Here is a 27,137-nt window from a genome sequence, read left to right as displayed (position 1 = left end):
AAGCCCTCAACTCGAGAGACAATACCATCTTGCCCGTTCCTCTCACGAGTGACCTGCATACGACAATTTCCTAATCAGCGTACTCCTGAAACGTCCGCCGACATCGTACCTACTAAAATACAGTCTTCATCATCCTCGAAACATCGGCCTATGCGCTTTTCGGCTCTGCAAGTCTAATCCTTCCTGGCTTGCCCCCCCTTTTTTTGTCCTCTTCTTCCTGTTATTATTGCTATGTTTGCCAGCCATTGGGCTTACTGTCATGTGCATATCGTGTTACTTGGATCAACCGATAATGCCCAACGAGCCCAAAGTGTTGTTTCCTTGTTGCTCCGTGGTATGACAAGGCGGGTTATTGGGTTACGGCTGTCGCATACTTGGCGCAAACTGAAAATATGGGGCTATGACCAATGCAAGGCGTAAGCCATCAACAGTAGTGCTACTTCGAGTTCCGTTTTCAAGTGACGTGGTCTAGAGAAGACAAATACCATCAACAGCCAATCCATTCTTCTCTCTTTAAGTAATCGCTCCATGGTAACATTTAAAAAGTTACCACATCAAAGGCAAAAGGAACAAGAGTTATACCAAAGTTTGGCTGGCGGTGAAGTGCATCGGCATCGCACCCTACACCACACATACTGACGTCAACCTCCCGTCCCGTCCGGCACTAATTCCTCCTAAATACCATGTTTACCAGCAGACGGAAAAAATCCAAAAGCAACCCTGACGATACTCCAAAAAAAACCCCAGTCGCACGGCTGTCACTTCCGCGGATTCTTGGGCTTCGTCATGTCGGCGCATCACAAACGTCTTGGTGACTTGGTCATGGCCAGAATGATAACTTTCGATAAAAACGAACAAGAATACGTTCGAGAGTGTTTTCTTTATACTTTTCCTGGTGTGCGACACTGAAGCAGGTGGCAATTGTTGTACGATAGATCTTACTACTGCACCGTTGCGATCTAGATTCGACAATGACATTGGTTACTTGCCAAGGCGCTAGTAAAGAGGAAGCGGGGATCGTGGAAGGACAGAGCAATGGATATGGGAATTATGGCACAACGTCAACACAACAGCAGCGCGAGCAGCTTGTCAAAAAGAGGGGCCGAGGTCAAGTTATTCAGTCTGTGTCTCCCAACGACGACGACGAGTTGCTTGAATGGGATGACTTGTGTAAGGGGCCTCCGTTCTTCTACTCGTCACGAGTCATTTTTGGTGGTCAACTAACAGTTTATGTATACAGTGCATTGGCAACAAGACAATGGTTTATACTGACCAAGCACCGGTAAGAACCTACCTATTCTTTTTTTTTTCGCTTCTTTGCATGAACACAGCTGACCAACTGTTCATAGACGAGCAACCTTTTCCTACCAGCGCTCGCTCAGGAGCGTGTTCCAGATTCACAATGAGACTGTCAACATTTGGTCGCATATCTGGGGCACTGCAGGTTTTCTATATGCCATGGGCGCTTTGGGGCTGTATATGAGGGAACTGGACAGGCACGAACAAGACGAGTTGGCAGTACTGATCTACTTCATCTCGGTCATAGCATGCTTCTTTTTTTCCTTTGTGTGAGTGGTACCTTGTTTCTTTTCCCTTGCCACTGGTCCTATGTACCAAAAATAGTGAATATACCGATACATCGCATATTATTGGCGTAGGAGTGATGTTTCTTCAGACGAGGGAGCAAAGAGCTGACACTTAAGCGCAGTTACCACATCTTTCTAGACCACAGCCAAAGCGCCCGCATATGGACAAGTCGCTTCGACTACCTCGGAATCGTGGTACCTCTCTGGGGTACCACCATTGCTAGCACCAATTTTGGTTTTCGCTGCGAACCTGACCTGCGCAAGACTTACAGTGTCTTCGCCACGGGCGCAGGGCTCGCATGTGCAGTCACTACACTCCATCCTTCCTTTACTGGCATAGCTTCTAAAGGTTTCCGGACAGTAACTTATCTTCTCCTTGGGCTTTCTTCGTTTCTGCCCATTATTCACGGTTTGCACCTCTTTGGGTGGCAGCAAATGGAACAGAGGATGAGTCTGTCCTACTATCTCGCACTTGGGCTTTGTCACAGCACGGGTGCAATAACGTACGCAAGCAGGGTGCCTGAAAGATGGTATCCAAAACGTTACGATCTTGTCGGGAGTAGCCACCAGATCATGCATGTGCTGGTTGTATGTGGCGCGGCAGCATATGGCCTAGGTGTGCTCAAGGCAAGAGAACATTGGAAAGGCTTCAATTGTGCGGGTCTTCAGTGAAGAGGGTAAGCATGATATTTTCTTCATCAGACTCGATCTTGTCTCTTTTGTAAAGGTATTTGCAAGCATCTTATCAAATCACAGCCATGACAAGCTGCCCCTAGCCAGAATTCAGTGAGCCTGAAACAACTCAGCATCTCCGCGGTTGCTCAACAAAATCGATTTCACAATCTCGAAAAGACCCACATCCGCAATACCTTCTTTATCGCCGGAGATGCTTGATTCCAACTGCTCTCCGCTCATCACACCTTTTACCTTTTCGTCTGCAACTCCAATAATTATTGCTCCGATATCGCTACACATCCACCTCTCTCACATGTCAGCCAACAGAGGCCACTGATTTGCAAGTTTCTCAGTTGTGCGTCAGAAACATAAGCAGTACTTCCCGACGCTCCAAGACTCTCTCCCAAGGCTGCTCGAGACTTGGCGTGATGAAGTTTCACATCACAGGAGCTACGATGACGTTTTCCAAAATTTTGGGCGAATTAACAATGATATATCTCCCCAGATCATTGCAGGACTATGATTTGCCCATCATGGGTACGGTGTCGTAGCGGAGCGAAGTTGCAGTCATGCGAGATAAGGCACATATGCCACTGCCGATTGGCCCGCACCCGTGTCGTAAGCGGCAGGCTTCGACCGAGGAACAGATCGTCAAAGCCAAATCCGTGCCCAATCTGAGCACAAGATTGCAATAATTGTGCAAGAATGAGCGGACATCTACTTGGGGGTGCTTCTGGTTACAACATTTTGTGATGCTTATCATGACAGGTTTCCATTTCCGCACAATACACAAACTCGACATCTGGACCTCATACGCCTCACATTGCGCCAATTTCAAACCACAAAAGCAAGTTTGCGATCTGGAACCGTGGCTTTGGTCGATATCCAAGGTTCCTTTGTGGTCTGGGCGAGACTAGAGCTCTTGCTCACGCCACGAAGTAGAGATTCCGGAATCCAAAGGAACAGCAGGCGCCAAAAAGAGCTGGGAAGTTACTTTGACAACAGAAGCCTTCTGTCGAAAGTTCGTCACCGCGGAAAAGCAGCAATTCATATTATCTCTACATGTTCTGATAAGGACCCATGTTGGGCTCCTTGTCTAGTCTCTCGCCTGGTTAGCGCCAAGAGATAAGGAGAACGCCTTTGCCGTCCCCCCACCATCCCGCGTCAGTCCTCAGCCGCAGCGAAACTCGACTCGTCACTTACCATTCAGCCTTTCTTCACACACTTTAGCCAAACTACGATGAAATATAATTCGCTCAAAGGCCGTGTGGATCCTCTGTTAAAGCCGGAGCGCTGATCGGAGACATTTTGCACACTTTCGCTACGCGTTTTAGCGTACATTGATCGGGGCGTCTGGATTTACACTTGCTATTTATCGACAACGCAGATAACGACGGCCCACTAGCATTACCGTAACAGAGTATCGGAGAAGTCTGATCTTCCTTGGCCTGGGGGAACGTCTTTGCGCCACAGGCTTATGGTGGTTGGGGTAAGTGCGTCACCTCTGTTCACCGCGGAAGTATCACAATTGGGCTTTTTGGTCGACAATCTATATAACTTCTCGACTGCCAATTGTGGTCATCACTATCATCATCGGCAAGCGTCAGCATCTCTTCAGATTCTCACCATGCCTTTCGCTATCAACCTCCTCTGGTCAGCACCAGAGGTCAACCCCTACAATCAAAAGGCCAGGTCGATCCCTGTACTCAACCCAATCAACAAGTATGGGCGGGTCTTCTTCTTCTCTTACCTGGGCTTCTTCATCGCGTTCTGGTCATGGTAAGTACTTCCCCACAAGTGGACCACCTCGCCCCACATTATACTGACGATGATCAGGTACGCGTTTCCGCCTCTGGTATGGCTACCCTGTGACCTTAATCCACGAGTATAGTCCTGACTAACATCTTCCTAGCTGAGCAAGAGTATCAAGGCGGATATGCACCTCACCCAGGACCAGATTGCAAACTCCAACATTGTGGCGCTCTGCGCCACATTGCTGGTTCGCTTCATTGCTGGACCCATGTGCGATCACATTGGCCCTCGCAAGACTTTTGCGGTACTGCTATTTGCTGGCGCTATCCCTACTGCCCTTGCTGGTACTGCCACCAATGCCACAGGTCTCTACTTTATCCGCTTCTTTGTCGGTATCCTTGGTGGTACTTTTGTGCCTTGTCAAGTCTGGAGTACTGGTTTCTTCGACAAAAATGTCGTCGGAACTGCCAACGCATTGGTTGGTGGTTGGGGCAACTCTGGCGGTGGTATTACATAGTAGGTCTATTTTGTTATGCGCTTCGTAGTCTCGACTAACTTGGATAGCTTTGTTATGCCAGCCATTTACGATTCCCTGAAGAAAGACCAAGGCTTGTCCTCGCACGTCGCTTGGCGCATCTCTTTCATCGTTCCATTTATTATGATTACTGCTTGTGCTCTGAGCCTCCTGCTCTTGACTGACGACACTCCCAACGGGAAATGGTCTGAACGCGGGGTGAAAGTCGTGTCCAGTGACCAAGCACAGTCATCCGTCGTACCTACAACGGGTGCGATTGACGAGAAACCTACCGCCGCTAGCTCCATAGCTTCCAACGACGAGAAAAAACAACGACAACCTTCCGCGGATATCGAGGCCGGACGTGGAGATGTCCAAGTCATCGACGAAGCCCAACACGAAGTCATCGTCAAGCCCACTTTCAAGGAAGCTATGAAAGTCATGTTCTCCCTTCAGACCGCCTCGCTCTGCGCGGGCTATTTCTGTTCCTTTGGCGGCGAATTAGCCATCAACTCTATCCTCGGCGCCTACTACCTCAAGAACTTCCCATACCTCGGCCAGACGCAATCCGGCCGATGGGCTGCCATGTTCGGTCTATTGAACATCGTCACACGTCCTCTCGGTGGCGTAATTGCTGACTACATCTACAAAGTCACCGGGCATAACCTTTGGGCCAAGAAGTTCTGGATTCACTTCGTCGGTGTCATGTCGGGTGTCCTGTGTATTGTCATTGGAAAGGTGGATCCCAAGAACTTGGATGAGATGATTGGACTCATTGCTGTCATGGCCATCTTCCTCGAAGCTGGCAACGGTGCTAACTTCGCTCTGGTACCGCATGTTCACCCTCATGCTAATGGTGAGCCTTGTTCCTCGAAATTTGAAATCATCTATCAGCTGCTAACAGTATTCAAGGTGTTCTTTCTGGTATCGTTGGTGCGACCGGCAACTTTGGTGGCATCATCTTCGCCATCATCTTCCGCTACCATAAGACGGATTACGCAAAAGTCTTCTGGATCATTGGCATAATGATCATCGCGCTCAACTGCATCTTCCTATGGGTCAGGCCCATTCCGAAGAACCAGATTGGTGGTCGATAATGCTTCTTATGACTTTTCTATTTTTGAGTTTGCTTTCAGCGTTATGATAAATGAAATACCTTTGACTTAGTTGTATGCATATGTGATAATTTGGAATGTCAAACTTTAGATTTTCCCACGTGGCTTTTTTTGGCTTTGCGTAACGCACCAAAGTCTCAAGGGTATCCAAATAGTTTTTGTAGTGCTAGTCCAGTCCAGGCTGAGGCTGAGCCAGAATGTGCAATTTTCGAGTGGGATGCGCTAAGCGAAATGCGCACTAGTTCCAGAATTGCACTTTCAAGAACGTCACCCTCAACCCCTGCTTACTTTTGCACTCAGCTACTACGCATCATGTGCAAATGTATACTTAACACCAGACTTGCACAACCAGCACCTTTTTCCTTGTCATATTATTTTGCATTTCAGCTATCCTGCATACCTCTATCTTCTGTATGGTACCTAAGTCGTTCCCCGGTGGTTGCCTGGTACATATATGCGCTTTACTTGACAACATCTTGTAACATTCAAGTGCAACAATTCCGTTGGGCATCACTTTTGCACCCGCTGCTCACTAATTAGGCTTGCAAAATGACTAAAGACTGGGATCTAGTCCAAGATGAGATCAAGGAGCTTTCCTTCTCACAAAAGAAAACACTCGAGGAAGTGAAAGAGATGATGGAACGGAAACACAGATTTCGCGCTTCGTAAGTAAATACCTTATGAATTACTGATGAATATGGATGTACTATTTACTGATACTTGAAGAAAAGAACAAGAGCGTATCGTATGAAGTTGAAAGAGTGGGGCTTCATGAGACACAAGCCGCGTGGCACTGTTCACCACCGACGTGGGGCGAGGCAGAGGAGGAAGAGTAGTCCAGCGGTCGACAATGAAGGATGGGAGGAGCAACCAAGTGGCACAGATGAGACTGTGAACACGAACAAATCATCACCAGAGAATTCCTTGGAGACTAGGGGTTGGCAGATCGGTGCTAATCTGCCGAGTCTGGCTGCTGACGAAGCGGTTGTTGATGTGGAGCCAACGTTTGTGGAGCCTCAAGAGTAAGATCCGGTCAGAGTGCTTCCTAGTAATTGATTATATACTTACCCAACATGTCGCAGCCTCCAAGTACCTCCTCAAACATGGCTTGTGGATTCTTCTCAGCCATCAACTATCGTATTGGACATGGTTGAAGCAATCCTCGATAGCGACGCTGAGCGGCTCGAAAGGCTCATCCTCAAGAATAATGACCACATCAATGATCCCCTCGGCTCACTCTTATGTGATCCCACGAACCGCCTCTTTGGCCACCCCGCACTCAATCATATGGTCATCCTGCAGCACTCTGGACAGACCATGTTTGATATCGCGTGCGGCATGCCGTGCGGACCAGTCGTTTGGGTCCTGTTTGCGTATGGTGCAAAAGGCTCCAAACATCCACTTGGCTCGGATCTGGCCTTGCACAACGCCATCAAAAACGGGCGTGTATATACGGTTCAAACGCTACTCCTACCGGGCCGCTCGGATGTTAACGGTCTTTCTGACTCCAAATGGACACCACTTCGACAAGCTGTATTTTGGATGCACCCAGAAGTCGTCCGCGTCCTTTTGAGCCGAGGCGCAAACGTTGAGGATCTAGATTCCCCGCTTGTCCAGACATACGTGAATTCTCCTGTACAGCTGTGTCTGGTGCGCAGGATAAACAACTACTCCGATCCCTTGTATCGCGAAAGTTGTCACAAGATTCTCAAACAGCTGCTCGCTGCAGGAGCAAATGTCCACAGGACTTCTCAAGATCCTATGATTCAATCGACGTTTGACGCGTTCCTACAGCCATGGAAAAGTCGTCCTTACTGGGCTTTTGAAGTCTCTGAGTTGGAGCTTGAGTGCTTTGCGATGTTCATAAGCAAAGGTATCAATCTCCAGTTGCCCTTTCAGGGAGTTCCTTGTCGGTCATCTGTCAAGGAAAGTTTTGTGCATCAGGCACTTTGGCACTCGACGCCAACGATTGCAAGATTGCTCATCGACAAATTTGTTCAAACGCCAAATGAAAATGGTTCGCTGCTTCTCCATGAAGTCCTCGGTAGCTGTCCGGATGCAAAACGACACGGCACCGACACACTGCGCGATATTCAAGTTTTGCTCGGAAAAGGTATAAGTCCGAACCGCACAGAAGGTAGTCCAATAAGTCCATTGCGCAAGTGTATCACAGAATGCCCTGCCGTCGATCTTGTTGCACGTCTCCAGGTTCTTCTTGACGGGGGCGCAGACCCAGAAGCCGAAGACCCTGACGGTGTGCAACCGTATATTCTTGCAGCTGAAACCTTCGACGAGCCACTGCTATCTGAAGTAATGTCCGCTCTGGTTGCAAAGATTTCTGGGACACATGTTCGGACTCCTGATGGCGCACCGTCTCAAGGTCCTGGCGACCTTTTTCCCATCTCAACAACACAGACATACGAGCAGGTCATGTCTTGCACACGGCCGACAGGTGATCTTACCCTTTACATGCAAACCATGGTACCCGAGCATATTCAGCCAGTTTTGCGCAAAGCATACTTCTCCGTAGCCAGTCGGTACTTTCTCGAAGCGGCGGTTCGGCACTCGAACACACGATTGTTGGATCCTAAAGAGAAGGATGAATCTATGCAGATTGTCCTGATGCGTGCCACCTTAGGTCTTCCGGGTGTCAAATTCAATACAGACCCTGTCAGCGCATTACTGCACATGGTGCCTTATTCGCCAGACACAATACCAGATCTGCCCGCACCGGAGCCGACAACGCGCAATAGTCCTGTCGTTGCTGTTGATAGAAGCTCACCTGCTTCGAGTAGTACGATCGATTCTGCTCCTTCAGCACACGCACCGTTTCAGTTCAATCCCACGGGTAATAAGTCAACACTAGCTGATCCCCAGCCCTCACCTGGCCCGGCTGCTCCGGCTTCCCCGCAAGAGTCGAGCGAAGACTTCTTCGTCCCATCGACAACGCAGCTGCGGTGGTTAAACCCCTGCGCAAAACCCCAACCAGGCGATACACAAAAAGTACTTGAAGCGGTTCTGAATGCTACATGTGAGACATGTAACGATGGGAAGATGCTGACGAAGAAGGAGGCGGAGAGGCACGAAGTCGAGCACACACATTGTGCAGATTGCATCGATGAAGATTGCACTCGGCGCTTCTGCACTGCGAGAAGAACAGCTAGCACCACATGAACAGCTAGCGAGCCAGACGACGACATTCTCAAAATCAATCTCATACGATCAATACCTTTTGGAAACTCGTAAAAACCGCCATCATCCACACATCGATAATTAACAGATAGATCGACCGCCAACTCCCATTACTCGAAAGGCTTTAGTTTCTCCTTATGACGTACGACCGCCCCTTTCGCAGCCCATACCACAAAAGCGGTTCTAGCCAAAGACCCGCTTGCATACGAGTGTATACGGGCGCTAGGTGGATGCGGCAAAAGCATGACGGATAGCGGGTCGCGGGACACGGGATATCGGTCGCAAGCGTGCCGGATACGTCATTCGTGTACGCTTGGCCTTTTTGAGGATTTCCCATCGAGGCAGTTGTGGGGCTGGATGGTAAGAGCGGATATCGGAAGGCGGGTATGTTTGGCGTTTTATTTATTTCGAACGGGTCCAGGCAAAGGGATGTTTGCACATGGCATTGGCTCGTCTGCGGCGCATCTACCTGGCGATGTTATAGCAAGGGTTCTATACTATCAATACTTGTGCTTCTCTTGCTAGGCACGGCTCGGTTATTCAGTCCATTGAATGGAAAATGGCAATCACGGCTCTACATGAACAGGGCTTTAGGCCGAAAGAAATGAATGACGAGTATGCTGTCATGCCATGGAAGAACAAGCGCAGAGGCTTGATGCTTAGAAACAAGGAACAGGAAATTTCCAATAGCAGTAAAAGCGTACTTTATACAAGACTTGATGATTTTTGAGCAGATTCAACACTGAACATAAACTTCCTGTTCCAACACCTCCATCTAAATACAGTCAAATACTCTCTTCTTTCCAACCAAAAAAAATAATCACCCATCTCTCAAAATGCGTCTCTCAAACCTCACCTTCTTCACCCTCACCACCCTCTCTCTCGCGTCTCCCCTTCAGTCCCGCCAAATCCCAGAATCCTCCATCGAATCCCTCCTAACCACCCTCTATGCAACCGTCCAAACCTACACCGGCGCAATAAGTACGTCTCCTTCCCCTTTCCTTTCCCCCCCCCTCCCCCAAACCAAAAATACTCATCCAAATACAGACGCCACCCTCGCCCCCCTAACCCCATCCTCCCCACTCCTCGAAAAAACAGCAGCAATCCCGCAAATCGGCGCTCAAATCAGTAAAATCACACAAGCTATCCAGGCCACTGCGTCTGAAATACGTACACTTGCGCCGGAAAATGCTACGCAACCTACTACTACTACCACCACCAACGACGATACGAGTATCATTGCAACTCGCGATGATGATGATGATGATGATGATGCAGCTACTACAAAGCAGCAGGAAGGCGGAATCGCAGTGGTAAAACGCCAGGCTATCGCTATAGCTGCACTACTCTCCCTTATTATCATTGAGATTTTTGCTACCGTCGCGGCTGCTATTGCGATTTTGGGACTCGCGGGACTGCTGATTTATCTGAATCCGTTGACGGGGGCGCTGAGTGCACTGATTTTGGCGGTACAGTTGGTGCTGAATGTTGTTCTTGTCGGGGTGATTGCTTTGTTGAATGGGTTGTTGACGTCGTTGGCGTTGGGGTTGAGTGGGTTGTAAGAGATGTGTTTTGTGGGTGTCTTTTCTTCTTTCTTCTTCGGTGATTCCAGGATTGAAGTTATGTGGTGGGTTAGATACTTAATGTCAAAGCCATGTCTACTGATATCGTGTTTTCAATGACTTGGGAGAAACCGAATGAAAGTAATGACTAGGACCTGAACTCTTTCATAACATGATTACTGCATTAGAAACACATATCTACTTTCCATCACTTTTAAAATAGGATAACAGCAAGTGTCGGGGAACAATGCATGCTCAATTGATACGCCTAACCTGCGCCTACAGATGCTATGCAAAAAAAAACGCCTCTTTGCGTCGGTTCCGCCATAACCCCTTGATATCAGCATCATGGTCCTCTTGGCGTCAATCATGTTTCGTCTAGTTTTTAAAGTCCAGTGAATGCATCCTTTTCAACAATTAATCGCCAATTAGCCGAATCTCGGCAACTTCGTCATCTTGTTGCGTGACAGGTGTGGCAACACCACCCCATCCTCCCTTGACGGGCTCGTCGTCACCAAAATCTTCCAAAAGTCTATCACTCAAGTCCATGCCGTCACCCGTTGAGGCTGCGCCTGTGTCAGACACTACACCACCGGTATCTGAGTCGTTATCGTTGCGAGCGGCGTTGTCGCTCAGCGCATTGAAGCTCCACATTGGCTGGTCGTTGTCGGTGGCCCAAGGATTGTTGCTGTACGAGTCCTCCACAAATCCTTCGTCTTCGTCAGCATATGGGGGAAGGTCGTCGTCGTCACTCAGGTTCGCGGCTGCGGCTCCGCTCTTTTGACGGTTCCCGGCTGCTGAACGCTGAAAGCCATCCCCGCGCAGGGCTGCGGCTCCCGCTCCGACTGCGCCAGCGCTCGACGACCCATTGCGGGACGAATCGCCGAGGCGCAAGCCGTTTCCCGCCGGTGACCGAGAGCGGGCCTGCTGATCGTCCGCGTCCGTATTGTTTTCGTCGTCAGAGTCGGGGTTGCTGACGTCGGCGGTCACCACCTTCTGAAGCTCTGGAGGGCCTAAAGGGACAGGCGAGCGACGGCGGTAGAAAAGCAAGTATGCGGCTCTCGAAACAGCCTTTTGACCAGAGTCGCAGCGGGAGACAATGGAGTCTGGTAAAGTTAGCTTCTGTCATGATAATATGGAAACACCTTTCAGATCTTGCGTGACTGGGGGAAAAGACAAAACTGCTTACCATTGTAGTCATACCACTGCTTGTCGAAGAAATTCTGAGCAGTGGCTGTGTAGTGGCCCCCTCCAAGCCCACCGTAGTGATTGTCAACGGCGAAAAGGTCATAAGTAAGATCCTTGCCTTCTGGATAACCGACTTTGCCAGAGAGGTCTAGTCCTTCAACTGGAAAGTCAACTAAATCCTCAATCTTGTCTCGGAATGTTCGGTGACCACTGAAACGTTTGAGGTGTATGATGAGAATGTCAGGAACGGTCCAAATCTCCAACGTCTTTGTCGCACGACGCAATTCTTTGCAGCGGCTGCAATACCATGCATTGTCCTCAGAGAGCACTTCGCTCTTTGACGATTCTGTGAAACACTCGTCCAGATTGATGCCGTTCTTTCTGCGAGCTGCACGTTTGGCTTTCTTGTCCCGAATCTCAGGATCGTCAAAAACCTCAATAGACTTGATGACGTCGGCGCCTCGAGGGTCGTCTTCCGAAGTACCACCAAACAAAGCATCAATGGCCTCGGAAGTCCAGTCAAGGACAATACCCTCGCCCATGCGGATCAAACGATCATCAGCCTCATCATCCGGGTCTTCCGGGTAGTTGGGCTGTTCTGGCACCCTACCTCCTTTGCGGTTCTTGAAGTTCTTATTATTCTTGTTTTTTCGCTCGATTTTCCGCTCATGCTTCCGTGCTTTCTTGCTCTTCTTCTTATTTTGACGACCGGATCGTGCAAAATCTGTCGTTTCTGGCTCTACCGATTGCATTTCTTCGTCGCTGCTTGGATTGGTTGTGTCAACCGCGGGATCAGCATCGACAATCGTCGACTGCGAAGCGTCTTCATCCTCATCACTTGATGTAGGCTCGCTTCCACCGACAGATGACTGGACGGATTCTTCTCGTGATGATGGCACCCGAATGCGCTTTGAAATGGGCTCACATGCGCGATTATGATCCAATGTACTCCATCCAGTAGTTACAATCTCATTACTCTTCCTAGTGTGCTTCATTTCAAACAGTTGTCTGTTGTGTGTTAGTCACCGAATACCTGACCTCTTAGTAGCTAAACGTACCTGAATTCGGGGTGGATGAAGCTACCCGGACGTAGCACTTCTGGAATCTGATTGGCATCATCGCCCTGAGTAGGAGGAGTTTCCTTGGCATCTGTCATTGTCACCTCGACTATGTCTTCACCTTCCACAGAGCCATCCTTGACTTGAGGGTCGTTGGGTGAAGCATCTTCTTCGGTTGTTAGCACAACATCAGAACCAGATTGTGACTGATCTGATCCACTGAGCTCACTGAGTATCTTCCGTGTGGTCATTTGCGCAACCCTTGCCAGCACCTTTCTGAAAATAGCGTCGTAATCATTTGCTTCGTCTCTTGTCAAAACGATAAAACTTGGCCAAAGCGCCATGCCGGTGCTTGTAGATCTATAAGCAGACACACTGGGGCTGCGATGGAAAAGAGGGACTACGATGCGGTCATGCAGCGGCGAAGCAGTGTCTGGGATATCTTCGTCGGAAGATTGGGAAAGCATCGTCTTGTACTTTGACCCCTTCTTTTTGGGAGCGGGCCAGTTGCTTGGTGCTATGTCGAGTTCGTAGAAGTAAATGTCATCCCTGGCTCCAATGTTCGACTCAGACACAGTGAGGGAGTCCTCCAGGTGACGGTAGAACTTGTGGCTGTAAAGCTCAGACGCCATTATGCGGTTAGCTGGGACGCCGCCGCCACGCTTGCCGACGAATTCTTTAAGCGTTTTAATGGTCGCGTTCTTGTCAATGTCAACCTCTAACTGATAGGGTTTTCCGTAAAGCGGCACGTATGTGATAGTGTGAGTCCAAGTCTGCTCTATGGGCAATTGCAGGGTGAGTTGGCTGTAGGGGTCAAATGTTATGCTGACTTTCTCACAGTCTGGGCAGACCATGGTATTCTTGTAAAATCCGCTAAACAGATCCATCGCTACAGAATTGTTTCGAGCGCGGTGATTATCCCGATAAATCTCGCCGAGTTTCTTGACAGCCTCTGGGTCACGATAAGTGTCATCTTCTGAATCTGGGTTTTCCCGGTATGGCTTCTTGTGTATCCTGTTGAGATCCTCGTGTAGCGCATCTACCAACCAGCTGACAAACTCTTGAGAGTCTTGCTGACCGTAACCGGAGAATAGGCTATTGGCTCTTCCTAGCTTCTGCTTAAAGTCCTTTGGTGAAATGGATGAGTTGTTGTCGAGGCTATAGATGGCACTGAGCAGTGAAGCGTACGACTTTGCGATGACGCCCTTGTGGCCGATTGGATTGTCGGCGTTGACCTCTTCTTTCCATTTGTTGCTCAGAAAGTACATGCTCAGCTCCTCGACGCTCCGGAGACACTGAAGGGCGGAGTTCATGTAACAAGTGTTGCCAAGATTTGTCAAGCCAACATGTCCACGCACTTTGCCATTCTGCTTCCTTCCGCGCGTTAGGGGGCCACCGGTGGGTGTATTCCTCCCGCTGGTGGTAGTACTTTGGAGACCCTTGCTTGCTGCAGCGCCAGCCTTATTTTTCGACGCCTCTTTGGTCGTGTCGGAAATGTACTCTCCCTTCTCGTCATGTTCCTCGAGAACGATTGTTTGATCTTGTGTGAGACCAGCATCGGCCAGAGTGAGAGATTCGTTGTAAATCTCGTTGGCCTTCTCATCTTTGCCCGTGACTAGCTCACGCTCCGACCCATACGCAAGTGCGTTAAAACTTGCGATATCCATAACAAGAGAAGGCCGTTGAGTGCCCGTGGGGGCGACAGGCGAACCATTGCGGGGTGATGCGTCTGGAGTGAGTATACCGGATGGTTGGGACGGCTGGGGCTTGTCTGTAGGCGCGGTAGAGAGAATTCTCCATATACGAACCTTGTTGCTCAGATCGATACCCACAGTCTTTTTGGCGGCTTCGAGAAAGGTGACGAAGCTCTCGTAGCGGCTGGCAACAATCTTCTCCGCCAACTTGGAGGTATCGGCAGGGTTCGCTGACTTCCGCACTTTGCGAATAGTAATAACGGGAGGGTGAAGTTCGTATGAAATATCCTCGCTCGCTTGGCCGGGAACGGTATTGTGGGCGTAACGCCGTATGACTGGACTGCCCTTGTTGAGTCCGTACCAGCTGAGAACCAGCTCCCACGCCTTGCGCGGGAGAACCTCAAAGTCCTGGCCAAGTGTCGCAGCTTTGCTCAGCGGAATGAAGTCTTCGCCACGCTGGTCGGCCAGGTCCTCTTGCAGCAGTTCCGTGTCGACCAGGTGCGAGTTGTCGACGGGACCCACGGGGCCCTGGGTCGCTTCCTTGCTAAAGTCCTGAGGTCTGCTCACGTTCTCCGACGTTCTTGCCCAGACACGCTCCAGCCACCGCTCCGAAATGATGTAGCCCTCCTGGCGGTCGACCAGAGGCTCACTGTTCATCATGCCCATGACGCGAGTCACCTGCTCGTCTATGCTGGGCAGCTGGGCCTGGGGCGAGGCGTCGGCGGCCATGGTAGATGACGAGGCCGGGGCCTGGTCATCGGCATCAAAGGAGCCGCTGTTGGGCGTATCAGCCATGTCGACCGATGTGGCACGCGCACTGCGTTGTGCCTGTGGCTGTGGCTGTGATGGGCCTGCGGACTGCGGCTTGGTGTTGCGGGCAGCAGAGCTGGGGTCGGGCTTGTCGTCCATGTCTGAATGAGAGCGCTTAGCGGGCGACGAGGCGCGGGGCGGGGGCCGTGAAGCGGAGGGCAGTTGTTCGGCAGCGCGGGTGCGGTCGAGGTCGGTGATGGAGGCCTCGCGGCTGTCAAGGGTCAGGTTGGCGTAGGCTTCGCTGGGCGAGCTGGCGCCGTTGCTGTGGTCTCGTGCAAAGGCAGAGGCCGAGTCGGAGGCGTCGACCAGGACCTCGTCGTGCAGGTGCGGTGGCAGGTAGCGTGGCGGTGATGCTGAAGGCTGCGGGGAGGAGCGAGGGGAGCCTACTACGCCAGCGCTGCCCACATTCGGCGGCGAGTGCCCGTCGTCCCTGGCGGCTGGCGAGTCTCTGGCGGGGACCACGATCTTCCGCTTCTTGTTGTTAGTGGAGGCCGTCTTGAAGTTGCTGGCCTGTCGCGAAGCCCGTGACGAGCTCCTGGACAGACTATTAATATACGGTGAAGGGACAGCCGAGACGGCAGACAAGCAATGTGTAGTATGTAGTAGTATGCAGCGCGTCGCCTGGGCCGGGGTGCCTAGCGAGTTGGTCCTCTGTACTTCACGGGAAAGAGAGAGAGAGATGGCTTTCGCAGCGGTGAAGGACGTGGGCTACCGTGCAATGCGCCGCGAAAAATGAGAGTACTTCACCTCCCATGGCCCGTCGTCACTCTAGTACACTCCCACTACAAACTCAGCCTTGCCAATAAGCGAGCTTGGCGACTCGAGTGAAGCAACCACCCCTGTCTCGCTTGCATCCCCCATCGCATGTTTCACGCTTCACTATCTATCTGTCGGACCACACCGCACCACACCACCACACAGCACTGATGCTTGCTGGCATTTACTTTTATTCGCTCGAGCCGACGGGGAACTATGCCACCACGCCATTGCCTAGAGACCCCTTTTACTTTGACCCGCCGCTGTTCAGCCATGCAAAAGCAGACGCCCCTCCCACCGGATTGGCTGATCGTGGTTTCGTCGCCGTCCCATGATTCTCCTTCACCTTCTCCGCAGACACCGTCCTCTTCGCCTGTGGCGGTGCCTGGCTGCTGCTCGTCTCACTCTCCGGCTCGCCCCTTCGCTTTCCATCATCGAAGAAGCGTGACTGTCCCGTAGCAGGCAACGAGTTTGACCCCGACATGGTCCTTGCCGACTTGGACGGCTTCAGCACCTTGATGCCCGTATCGCGTCGTTGGTAGCTAGGGTTTGAGCTCGTGGTTTTACCCACGCTCGCCCAGTCCAACGGCCCAGCAGCAGCCGTAGCCTTCTCGGCTTGGTCCCGCCGCCAGTTGCTCCAGATGGCCGATGATGCTGTTGTAGAGCGCGGTGCCCCACTGACAGCCCCAGATTCTCCTGCATTTCCATCTTCCAGACGACTTGATAACGAAAGGCCGAGACGTGGACGCTGCTCAAGACTCATACGACCACTCGAGCCCCCGTCCTCTGAGTTTGTTGCCGTGCCTGTGTCAGTAGACTTGTCAGTAGACAGGAAAGTATCATGGGCAACAGATGTAGCAGAACCGTCACTTGTCGAATGATGTTGTGTCGAAGCAGCCATCACGTCTCTCTTATCTTGCTCGGTCGACGGGGCATAGGTTCGACTGGAAACATGTAATGACTTGAAGGCGCGTTCATCTTCTGGACGAACCAAAGGTATCTGAAGTTTGCTGTGGTCGTCGTCATAGAGGGTTAGCTGGCTAGATGAGAACAACAGGTCGGCATTGTGTGCGCGGAGCATGTCGCTGCCGAGAAAGATCTGAACGGCTTTTGGATTGGCTTCGGGATGATGCTCTTGAACAACAGTGAAATTCACGCCAATTGATGGAAGTTGTGGCGCCGAGCTAGTGGACCGGGAAGAAGCCGACACCGGCACGGCTTCGGGGAGGTAGACCGACAACTTGATCTTGCGAAGACCGTCATCGTCGAGCACGACCTGGTCTTGGAAGCCAAGGTGTTGGATAAGGTGCAGGTCCAGATAGGATGTGTATGAGCCTGAGCACACGGCTGCATACAACAAAGTATCGTGCTTGAAGTTAGTGTTGAGCCAGCAACGTATAATCGCGGGCACAGAGCCCAGAATGAACAAGCCAGGAGCCAGTCCTGGGGCGTCTTGAGGCGTCGTCGGCCCAAAGCTCGTAAGGCTGTTCGCTCGACCAGACGCCATCGAGTGTACTGAGTGGCCGGCCGAGCTTTGCCTTCCGTCCGACTTGTGCGAGTAGCTGCGTTCGCTCATGGCGTGCCCACCCAAGCCGCTGCCTGTGCGGGGTATCAGGTCGAGCGAAGACCGCGACGCGTGAGCCCAGTGGCCGTGATTTGCCGTCTCATCGAAACGGACGCTGTTGGCGCGCGATGTGACGCCTACGCGGCGGGGTACTTCGTCTTCATCAAGCTGAAGGTTACCGATGAGGTTGGTGGAATGGCCGTCAAAGTTGGAAAAGTGCTCGGCAGTAGGCTGCTGCAAGGGTACTGTCATGTATTAGGCCTGTAGTAGCAGTAGCGAGTTTGATCTTGGTACCTTGCTGTGGGGTTCCGCCCAGGACTGAAGGGAAAGGTGACGAAGTTCCCCAAACGTTCTTCAGACGTGAGTCGTCGTCGTGCTTACGCTCCAAACGGGCGACACGGTCAGCAAGTTCGGCCTGGCTCTCTTGTACTCGAAGCATCTCGCTCTGGAAGCGCCAGAGATCGTCGCGCGGCTGGAAAGCTACGCTCTGGGGATCCATGCCCCCGGCCGTCTGATGCCCTAGCAGCGTGCACAGTAAAGAGAGCCCGACCTTCCCGTAGGCGCTAGCCTACCTACGAGCGCCGAACGACTGCTTCTCCTCAGTCTGTGTGTATCTGGCTTGTGGACGTGTGCGTATGTGTATGTGTGATGGTGCGCGTGTGGTTGTCCTATATGTGGTGTAGGCGAGTGGCTCGATCGGACAGCGGTGACGAAGCAGCGGCGAAGATGCAGCAACAATGGACAAGTTGGGGCGTGAATTTGCGGGGTTACGTGGGTGGGCCTAAGAAATCACGACGATGTACAAGGTGGCCTGGGGCGAGGTCGGTGAATGTAAAGAGCAAGCGGCGAGGGTTGGCCAAGGGGACTAGTCAAGAAGTGTTTGGAGCGGAATATACCAGCACCCAGCCTGGATATGCCAGCAACCAGCAGGATGTTACGAAGGCAATGAGAAGAAAAGGCGAAGCAATCTACCGTGTTTGCAAGGGCAAGTGGAGGGTCAAGCTCGAGTGTTTGCGATGGTGTTGTATTTGCGTACACTCAGCACGATGCTAGTACGATAAGGTTGATTCGAGGCTACGCCGCTAAGCACCTGCCCTGCCTGCCTCCCGGAGTTACGGCGCAGGTCCGATTGGTCCAGACGTGCGTCCCGTATTCCCCAGACCACCCCCGCCCATTGCCCGCTGTGGGCGGCTGCATGCTTGGGTATGGGCACTTTTGTCTATCATGTATGTACTTATATGTTTGTATAGTACAGTGTGGTGCATGTCTCCAAAGCCTCTGTTTTTATTTTATTTTGCTACATGATGACTTCTCCATGCTTTCCAAGCAACTTCGTCGTTCCATGGCGGCAGAACCATGGGTAGTTTGTCTGGCAATTGGTCGGGCCAATTGCGGGAAATGACGTTGATCAACTCGTCGTAGAGGATCTGGTAGCCTGGTGGGTTCATGTGTAGGCCTGGCGATGCTATCAGTACCCTTGCGATATGTCCAAAATGCGCCGAGTAGACGTACCGTCGTACATGAGGTCGGCCAATGCAGCGCTCGGGGGCAGTGCCAAGGAGCCAGGGACGTGGTCCCCGAGCTTCCACGTATCGACGTGGAAGTCAGTCCGCGACATGAATGCCTTCCACAAGTCGAGTACGGGGAGATGCAGCTCAGCGCCTAGTTGGACGACTGCATCGGCATAGATCTTGGTGGTCTCGGCCAATCGCGAGACTGTGGCATACCCGCTGGACTGGTCTCTGGGCCACCACAAGTGCTCGTTCATCGGGGGAGGCGCCACGAGGATGATGCGAGGCGCATGGGCGACTATGCAAGGGTGGGAGACTATGGCGCGCAGGTTGGCCTTGAACTCATCCAGCGGAATGTGCTGCTTGTTGGGGGCATCTGGCAGCGAGGCATCGTTTGCGCCAAAGAAGACGGTCTGCGCTGTCAACAGTGATCCATCTCACATGATGTGGGCATGGTGAAAATAATACCATGAGCCGAATCTTGGCTTGACTCGGGGGTGGCACGATAGCCGGTAAGATCTGGAGAGCTTGACGAGAGTTGTACCCGCTCTATGACATCAGCGCCCATAGCAACAGTTGGCAGTCAGTGTGCACGCTACCTGAAGCCTCGGTTGACCACGTCGAGTCGTCTTATGTATGCTGAGCGAAGGAGGGGTTGGTCAGCATGCACGCGCACCACATCCACACACTCGCTTTTTGGTCACCGAGCATTGCATTGCATGGCCGTCCCGCAACGCAAACAAAGGTTGCTGGCTCGAGGGTGGGGTAGACGTCAAAGGAAAAACAGCAATCGAGCCATGTGGACTGACCGGCCTGGAGAGCTGCGCCAAATGCAAATCCCCGCTCCTGGGAAAAAGATTCCTGGGTGATGCTGTCACCGAGCAAGAAGAATTGTTCATAGGGGGCAGACTGTGCGTGTCAATAGGTACACAGCCGAGAGGGCACGAGATGGCAGACGGGTGGATGGGTGGATGGATGGATGGGGGCACTCACCATGGCGAGCACCGAAAGGCAGAAAAGTAATAAGTATGTGGTATGTACGCGGGTGTTTGGCAGTATCAGCAGCAACTGTTCCTGCGTTTGCGTTGCACAAATGCAGACGCGATAAGGCGAGGCCACCAGTGGAAGAGGCGCTTGGCTGGGCGTGAACAATGGCGTGCGATCAACTCACACGTAGACGGGCAAAAAAGCAATACTCGCCTGGCCGGCCATGGGTTCCCTGCAAGCGGCCGCCCCTCGCGCGCATCCCAGATAATCACATGGCACGCGCCTACCGCCAGTTGCATGCCGCAATGGCTCCTCCTACTACACATTCTCCTACACACTGCCAGAGCCCTGCCACACCCCCCCCCCCCCCCCCCGTCTGCATTTCCCTGTCTGCGTCCTCGCGGAGTCACGTCGCCGCCCACAACCCCGGCATGCCGCATTCAGTTTTGGAAACTCGTCATTATGCCGTGGCGCCAGGCAGATACTCAACCATGAAGCAGCGCCTCCCCCCCATCGCAACCATCGTGGTCAAGATCCGCAGCCGGGTGGGGACGGGGGGCCATGCTGCCCAGCCATAACATATCCATCGTGACACCGCCATCACTTCCCCAGATGACCATGATAGTGCGGCCGCTCGGCGACATGTCTCAAACTGACCTCACCACTAATAATACGCTGCCCTTGCCCGTCCTGTAACCTCCCCTTCTCTCTCTCCCCCTCCCTCTCCACACCTCCTCCACCTCCAACCCCCCCTTCCTGCGTCGTCGCCGCCATGCCCAAGTCGACGCACTCATATCACAGCGTCGACGACTATGACACCGGCCATGCTCAGGGCTCTGCCGACCGCGGCGAGAGCCATGACACATACAGCAGCACAACGCCCACGTCGCCAACCCTCACCTTCAGCGCCATGAGGCATATGCGAGCTTCGGACACGGACCTCGCCAGGTCTAGAGAGAGCGTCAACGAGCGCACCTCGCTGCTGGGCCTGCCCCATCTGCGCTCGTCCAGGTCCTACAAGAGCCTCCCGGGCACCACGCCTGGCACCCCGCGTCCAGGCATGGCGCGTAACAACAGCCAATTGCCCACCACGTCGCGCATACGCTCCAGCAGACGAGGCTCCCTCACCGGCGGCCACACGTTCAGTCAGCGTCTTGTGAATGCCCTGGGCGAGCGAGGCCACGGACTCGAGCAGAGCATGCACTCGGCAAAGGTAGCCATCTTCCAGGACGACCGCGTGTGGTACGACCAGTTCACCTCCACCGACTGGGTCCACGACAACATCGCCGACGCATACCGTGTAAAAGCACTGCGGAGCAGAAAGGACATCAGGGGCCGTCTCGCTGCTTGGTTCGACGGCGCCCAGGGCTGGGTCCTGGTCGCCATCATTGGTGTCCTCACTGCCGTGTGCGCCTATTTCGTCAACACGACCGAGACAACGCTCTTCGACCTGAAGCAGGGATACTGTTCGGTGGGCTGGACAAAGAGCCACAAGAGATGCTGTGACGGCGCTTCAATATGCGACAAATGGATCCATTGGTCTGAGGCCGTCCGCACAGACAGGCTGGATGTCGTGCAGACACAGTATGGTTTCTTTGTCTTGTCCGTTGTGCTGCTCTCCATGGCCTCGTGTCTCCTCACCCTCACCACAAAGACCGTCATCCCATCCGCCATTTCGCTCTCTACGCTAGACGAGAACCTTGGTGCAGAAGTTCGAAGATTTTCCGACGATGACGACGATGACAACAAGCGCAGTACCAGCCCAGAAACCCGGTTCCAGGAGGTGCAGGCCCGACCCCCCATGGTCTACTATTCTGCCGCCGGTAGTGGTGTGGCCGAAGTCAAAGTCATTCTAAGTGGCTTTGTCCTCCACGGCTACCTTGGTGTACGCACCCTCGTCATCAAGACCCTCGCCCTTATTCTCAGTGTCGCATCAGGCCTCAGTCTCGGCAAAGAAGGCCCCTATGTCCATATTGCCACATGTATTGGCAACATTGTCTGTCGTATTTTCTCAAAGTACAGTAACAACGATGGCAAGCGCAGGGAAATTTTGAGCGCAAGTGCTGCTAGTGGTGTGGCTGTTGCGTTTGGCGCTCCCATTGGTGGCGTGCTTTTCAGTCTTGAGGAAGTCAGCTATTACTTCCCGTCGAAGACGCTTTTCCGCACCTTCTTTTGCTGCATTGCGGCTGCCTTATCACTCAAGTTTCTCGATCCATACGGAACCAAGAAGATTGTGCTTTTCGAGGTGCGATACCACTTGGACTGGAAGTTTTTCGAACTCGCCTCATTTATATTTACCGGTGCCGTTGGTGGTGTTTTGGGTGCCCTCTTTATCAAAGCATCTCGCATCTGGGCACGTACGTTCCGTCGCATACCCATCATCAAGAAACATCCTCTTCTCGAGGTCTTCCTTGTCGCACTCGTCACGGGTCTGATTAGCTTCTGGAACCGTTACACCAAGCTTCCTGTTACTGAACTTCTATTCGAGCTAGCCAGTCCCTGCGATACTTACACTGACACGGGCGATGGCCTGTGCCCGACTGTTGAGCATATCCCTGGGGTGCTCAAACTCTTGTTCATCGCGTTCCTCATCAAGGCCAGCCTGACTGTAGTCACTTTTGGCATAAAAGTGCCAGCCGGTATCTACGTACCTTCCATGGTTGTCGGTGGTCTTGCCGGACGCTTCATTGGTCACACCGTCCAGCTTGTTGCTCTCCGATTTAGTCATCTCGGCATTTTCAGCGAGTGCTCGCCAGACGGCCCTCCAGGTTCCTGTGTCGTTCCGGGTGTCTATGCCTTGGTAGCAGCTGGAGCAACTATGACTGGTGTCACCCGTCTCAGCATTACTTTGGCTGTCATTCTTTTTGAACTCACCGGCAGCTTGGATCATGTACTGCCCTTCTCTCTGGGAATTCTCGTCTCCAAGTGGGTAGCAGATGCTATTGAGCCGCTCAGTATCTACGACCTTCTGACTGACATGAACTCGTACCCATTCCTGGACAACAAAGTCCGACCAATCTTCACCTCTGAATTGGGTGACATCACCCCTGGCTCGAAGAATGACCATGTAATTGATATCTCAGAGGACTCCTTAATTCCTGCGGTAGAATTGCGTGCAAAGCAGCGCGCCCTACAGATGGCTGGTGAACTCGATGGCGGTCTGTCGATTGTCAAAAACGGCATCCTTGTCGGCCTTATCCCTGCACCAGACCTGGAGTTCGCCCTCGACAAGCTCGAAAACGAAGAAAACACGCTCTGCCTAATGTCTCCACGTGTAGACTGGGCGGCGGGACGAGAGCCTCACGACGAGGAAGAGCAAGAAGCATACGACCCGAGTGACTTCACCCCATACATTGACCCTGCCCCAGTAGCATTGGATGTTCATTCACCCATGGATCTTGTCTACGAATGCTTTGTCAAGCTTGGACTGCGTTATATCTGTGTTCTTAGGGACGGCAAATACGCTGGTCTGGTGAGTAATAAATTTCAACTACTGCTTAGTAGCATGGCACTAACACAACACCTAGGTTCATAAGAAAACGTTTGTCAAATATGTCAAAGAGCTCGAGGAGCGAGAGAAGAAACAGCATCACGCTTAGGCTCCTGCTAGCTACCAAAAACTCTTCCGACACCTTCTTTCCATGTTATTTTTATACTCTCCTTATCCAATGGTGGGGCTTCTTCTTTTCCATCTTTCGTTGCCAAAATACACGAGCGATATCCACAGGCTGTATGTTGCATTTACACTGGCGTTGTAGTTGGTAGCCATTCTCTCTCTCGCGACCGCATAGGACTGGAGCAAAGTATTCCATGATCTCTTCGTTGAACGGGAATCATTTTTCCTATACTCATATGGTTTGGTAACAGTGAATTGAATTAGAATTCTAGATGTCATCTTGGCACGACAAAGGTCCAGCTGTCCGTGGTCGATACTGTGATGTCCTCACGATACGCCAGTGGAACTTATCCATGCTGAGTCAGGGGTTGATGCATACAGCCCCACCTTCTAGCTCTTTTTTTCTTTCGCTGTCTACAAACCTTCCACTACAACCCCAAACGATAGAAGGTTACCGAGAACCGTGTTCCAGATATCACTTCGTCCGATCAGATTCGGGATAGAAATATGAATGCCCAATTTGGACAATTTTTCATCCAAAAGCAACCAATCATGCCTTCGTAGCTCAGTGGTAGAGCGCGTCACTAGTAATGACGAGGCCGTCAGTTCAATTCTGGCCGAAGGCACTTCCTTTTTTGTCCCCCAGGGTCAACAGCTGTGAGTTTTGCATCTGCTGGTACATTTGAGTATTATTTTTGTTCCAATGAAGAAGCTGAGCTTCGCGGACTGTCCACAGCGATAAATACAGCATGCGACCAACAGTAATACCATGTATGTATCTTTGTTGTACTACTTTATACAAGTGATGAACAATCTTTGATTAACAATTGTGCCTCAGTTCTATATCAGCCCCTGGCTATACGTCTTCTCTTTGAACATCATTATAATATGAAATCTATAGTGTCATTGCAGGTGAACATAGTCATAGTTCGAGGTTTGGTCAACCAACTTCCTCATTGGTTCAATACCGCTGTTTGTTCTATGACTACCTCCATACGACTGCTAAAGGGTTGACTAGTAATGCTTGACAGCAGAAAGCCTCTTTAATCTGCCTTGGTGACCGTAGTCTGGGTACCAATAGTCGTATCTGGGTGTACAGACTCCTGTGGTGTACATGCCGTACAAAGAATGCCATTGTCCTCTTCATTCTCTATCTTTATGATGCCCTCTGTATCAAACGGAAGGTTTGGCTCCTCTTTGTCTTTGTTCCGAAACAAGGCGTAGAATATAACTGTCGTGAGAGCCATGGCACCGGCCAGGCTGGAGTAGAAAATCATCAAATATGGGTCGCGGGCCGCTTCAGCGATTGCCATTGCAAACACGGAACCGACGCCAGTAATGAGCATGTTGATAGACTGTACGAGCACTTTCATCTCTTTGGGCGAATGCGTCTCTGCATACTCCATGGCCGTGGTCATGGCATAGACCTCGCCCACGGCCATGAGCACAAACACGGGCGTTTGTATCCAAATGTTCGGTCGTTGCTGGGATACCATATGACGGTCCCCGCATGACGAGGGGTGATTGAAACAAGGCGGGGAATTGTAAATGAAGTACTGTACTACAGCTGCATAAGCCATGGAAAGGGAGACGAAGATAAAGCCAATTGCGATCCGAGTGACGGGCTTCAGGTAAATGTGTCGCTTGGATAGTGCTGGATCAAGAACATATTCGACCAATGGGCTAATGACGATGCATGCGACCTGGTTCATGTTGGGTACGACTTCGTTGGGTGTCCGTCCTTTGTTCATATCACCTGCTTGAGAAATCAAGTTGTTCTGCATTTGGTCGAAGCAAACGTAGAAAATGATGAATGCTAGGCTAAGAAGGTGTCAGCTTTTAAGTACTGTATGGATGGAGAGAGATACCGACAGGACCCTGCAAGCACCTAATGCGCGAGTGATTTCATCGGAGAATTGGCTACTCCATGGCACTATTTTGCCTCGATCCGCAAGCTGGTAAGCAGGATCTGTACGCTTCATGTTAAACCCGCTGCGCGCAGCGCAGCCAAGCACCTTTGCCGCTGGTATCATTACATTGTCTGCAAGCGGAGGTTTTACTGTAAAAGTTAGCCATAATTTTGCACCAGGGCCAGTAACGAGTCATACCAAAGTATTTCTTGCCAGCAATGATGATCAAGAAGGCCATGAGGGCATTGCCGCCGCCCAAGACAAAGGCGGGAAAGAAGCCAAATAATCTCTCGATGCAAACAATTGGGAACACCAAGAGTGCGCCTAGATTCCCAACCCAAAACAGCAAGGTATAGATGAACTTGAGCGTAAGTTCGGGATCGACCACGACGACTTCTTCAGTCGCAGCTGCTGGCAGCCATTTGACGAAGTTTGTATTTTGCAGCCGCTTTCGAAGGAAATCCAAGCATCGATTTCGAGATGGCGGGCGATTTCGGAGTCGTGGGGTTCTATCCTTGTACTGCGCAGCAATAAAGGACCTAATGGTGGCTTGTGACTAGCAAAGATTTAGTACGCACCGCATACACTTTGCAATAACAAGTGAGACGTACACACCCGCCTCCTAAGGCGATCAAAGCCATTGACATGAGTAAACCGGGTAGGCCGGCTCCTCGGTCAAGCATGCTCGGGTACGAACTGATAGCCAAAGCAATGCATCCTAGCACGTACACTCCTAGGCTGATGACCAAAGTCTTGTACTGACCCACACGGCTATCCACCAGTGGTGCAAACAGGATTGGGGAGGTGAAGTAGACTACGAAGAAGCCGCAGAAGATGCGTGTTGCTGTTGCTTGGCCGAGACTCAGGGCTCCCGGGGTACCGTCTGTTGTGTAATTTCGTGGATTCTCCATGTAGTTTTCTGTATCAAGGCAGTGTTAGTGGTAGCCCTTGACAATTGGCAACGGGGAAACAGAGAGACGTACGCCAAGGCCCAGAGACTATAGTCGGAAAAGAGTTAGTTGTTCGTAGACGTGGATGTGAAGTTGGACCTACTGCCCCAAAAGGCTGCTCGCTCCCAGAACCCTGCCATAGCTACTATCCAGACCATGACGGGAACGCTGTCTGGTACGCGCCTTAGTTCGCAGGTGCCATCTTCGCTGTCTGATAGGTCAATACCCGATGCCTGCGTGGTTGAGCTCCCAGGTTGCCTTTGTCCCGAAAGTCAGAAACTAGAGCGATACGGCATGGAGACAGCAACTCACTTATCCATTGTTTGACGTCGCAGTGAACCATAGCACTCTGCTTTCTCGTGGGCGGTATGGTGCATATAAGGAGTGTTTACTAGTTGAACACTGCCTAGCCTCGCGCTATATGTGCTAGGTGCTTCCTAGAAGTTTCCCTCCATACAGATATACGGGTGGCTGCACGCCACTCTCCACGTCTCAGATCTGGCTCGATGCAGGCACTTGAACCCATGGGCCAGATTGCATCTGCCAGTTCCATTGTGAAAACCGTCCACGCTCTCCCAACAAGTCATCTAACCAAACTTAAGCCTCGATTATGATGTATGTGTTACATGTGTGGTCCTCGCAAGTGGCTGTAGCTTTTTCCTGCAGCCAAGTATGGTGATATAGCAGCGTGGGATAT

General features: G+C 51.7%; 8 protein-coding genes across 8 annotated transcripts; 5 read left to right on the top strand and 3 right to left on the bottom strand.

The window, feature by feature from the left end:
- Window positions 1–971: 971 nt before the first annotated feature.
- Window positions 972–2,258, top strand: COCMIDRAFT_5660 (uncharacterized protein; the record flags this gene model as incomplete). Its single annotated transcript, XM_007690179.1, has 3 exons — window positions 972–1,282; window positions 1,350–1,568; window positions 1,709–2,258. 3 exons carry the CDS (start codon window positions 972–974, stop codon window positions 2,256–2,258), a joined length of 1,080 nt encoding a protein of 359 aa, XP_007688369.1.
- A 1,630-nt stretch (window positions 2,259–3,888) lies between these two features.
- Window positions 3,889–5,624, top strand: COCMIDRAFT_96542 (uncharacterized protein; the record flags this gene model as incomplete). The annotated part of the gene is made up of 5 exons (XM_007690207.1): window positions 3,889–4,040; window positions 4,098–4,116; window positions 4,174–4,529; window positions 4,578–5,383; window positions 5,440–5,624. The coding sequence occupies 5 exons, from the start codon at window positions 3,889–3,891 to the stop codon at window positions 5,622–5,624; spliced, it is 1,518 nt and encodes a 505-aa protein (XP_007688397.1).
- A 567-nt stretch (window positions 5,625–6,191) lies between these two features.
- Window positions 6,192–8,816, top strand: COCMIDRAFT_96546 (uncharacterized protein; the record flags this gene model as incomplete). The annotated part of the gene is made up of 3 exons (XM_007690206.1): window positions 6,192–6,307; window positions 6,374–6,664; window positions 6,725–8,816. 3 exons carry the CDS (start codon window positions 6,192–6,194, stop codon window positions 8,814–8,816), a joined length of 2,499 nt encoding a protein of 832 aa, XP_007688396.1.
- Window positions 8,817–9,670: 854 nt separating this feature from the next.
- COCMIDRAFT_71476 (uncharacterized protein) lies at window positions 9,671–10,006 on the top strand (the record flags this gene model as incomplete). Its single annotated transcript, XM_007690205.1, has 2 exons — window positions 9,671–9,815; window positions 9,882–10,006. Coding segments are annotated over 2 exons (270 nt in total), but the record flags the coding sequence as incomplete, so codon positions are not given.
- An 807-nt stretch (window positions 10,007–10,813) lies between these two features.
- COCMIDRAFT_96465 (uncharacterized protein) lies at window positions 10,814–17,965 on the bottom strand (the record flags this gene model as incomplete). The annotated part of the gene is made up of 5 exons (XM_007690204.1): window positions 10,814–11,502; window positions 11,586–12,592; window positions 12,643–15,678; window positions 16,190–17,711; window positions 17,761–17,965. 5 exons carry the CDS (start codon window positions 17,963–17,965, stop codon window positions 10,814–10,816), a joined length of 6,459 nt encoding a protein of 2,152 aa, XP_007688394.1.
- A 790-nt stretch (window positions 17,966–18,755) lies between these two features.
- COCMIDRAFT_37129 (uncharacterized protein) lies at window positions 18,756–19,973 on the bottom strand (the record flags this gene model as incomplete). Its single annotated transcript, XM_007690197.1, has 6 exons — window positions 18,756–18,922; window positions 18,979–19,390; window positions 19,446–19,524; window positions 19,577–19,616; window positions 19,787–19,886; window positions 19,971–19,973. 6 exons carry the CDS (start codon window positions 19,971–19,973, stop codon window positions 18,756–18,758), a joined length of 801 nt encoding a protein of 266 aa, XP_007688387.1.
- A 763-nt stretch (window positions 19,974–20,736) lies between these two features.
- On the top strand, window positions 20,737–23,563 carry COCMIDRAFT_96538 (uncharacterized protein; the record flags this gene model as incomplete). The annotated part of the gene is made up of 2 exons (XM_007690203.1): window positions 20,737–23,436; window positions 23,492–23,563. The coding sequence occupies 2 exons, from the start codon at window positions 20,737–20,739 to the stop codon at window positions 23,561–23,563; spliced, it is 2,772 nt and encodes a 923-aa protein (XP_007688393.1).
- Window positions 23,564–24,623: 1,060 nt separating this feature from the next.
- Window positions 24,624–26,760, bottom strand: COCMIDRAFT_26661 (uncharacterized protein; the record flags this gene model as incomplete). Its single annotated transcript, XM_007690190.1, has 8 exons — window positions 24,624–25,401; window positions 25,453–25,639; window positions 25,689–26,046; window positions 26,102–26,186; window positions 26,220–26,409; window positions 26,474–26,488; window positions 26,544–26,698; window positions 26,753–26,760. 8 exons carry the CDS (start codon window positions 26,758–26,760, stop codon window positions 24,624–24,626), a joined length of 1,776 nt encoding a protein of 591 aa, XP_007688380.1.
- Between the last annotated feature and the right edge of the window lie 377 nt (window positions 26,761–27,137).

This window comes from Bipolaris oryzae (genome assembly GCF_000523455.1).
Source record: "Bipolaris oryzae ATCC 44560 unplaced genomic scaffold scaffold_73, whole genome shotgun sequence".
NCBI lineage: Eukaryota > Fungi > Ascomycota > Dothideomycetes > Pleosporales > Pleosporaceae > Bipolaris > Bipolaris oryzae.
The sequence above is the reverse complement of the archived record's forward strand: the minus strand, read 5'-3'. Positions and strand labels throughout refer to the sequence as shown.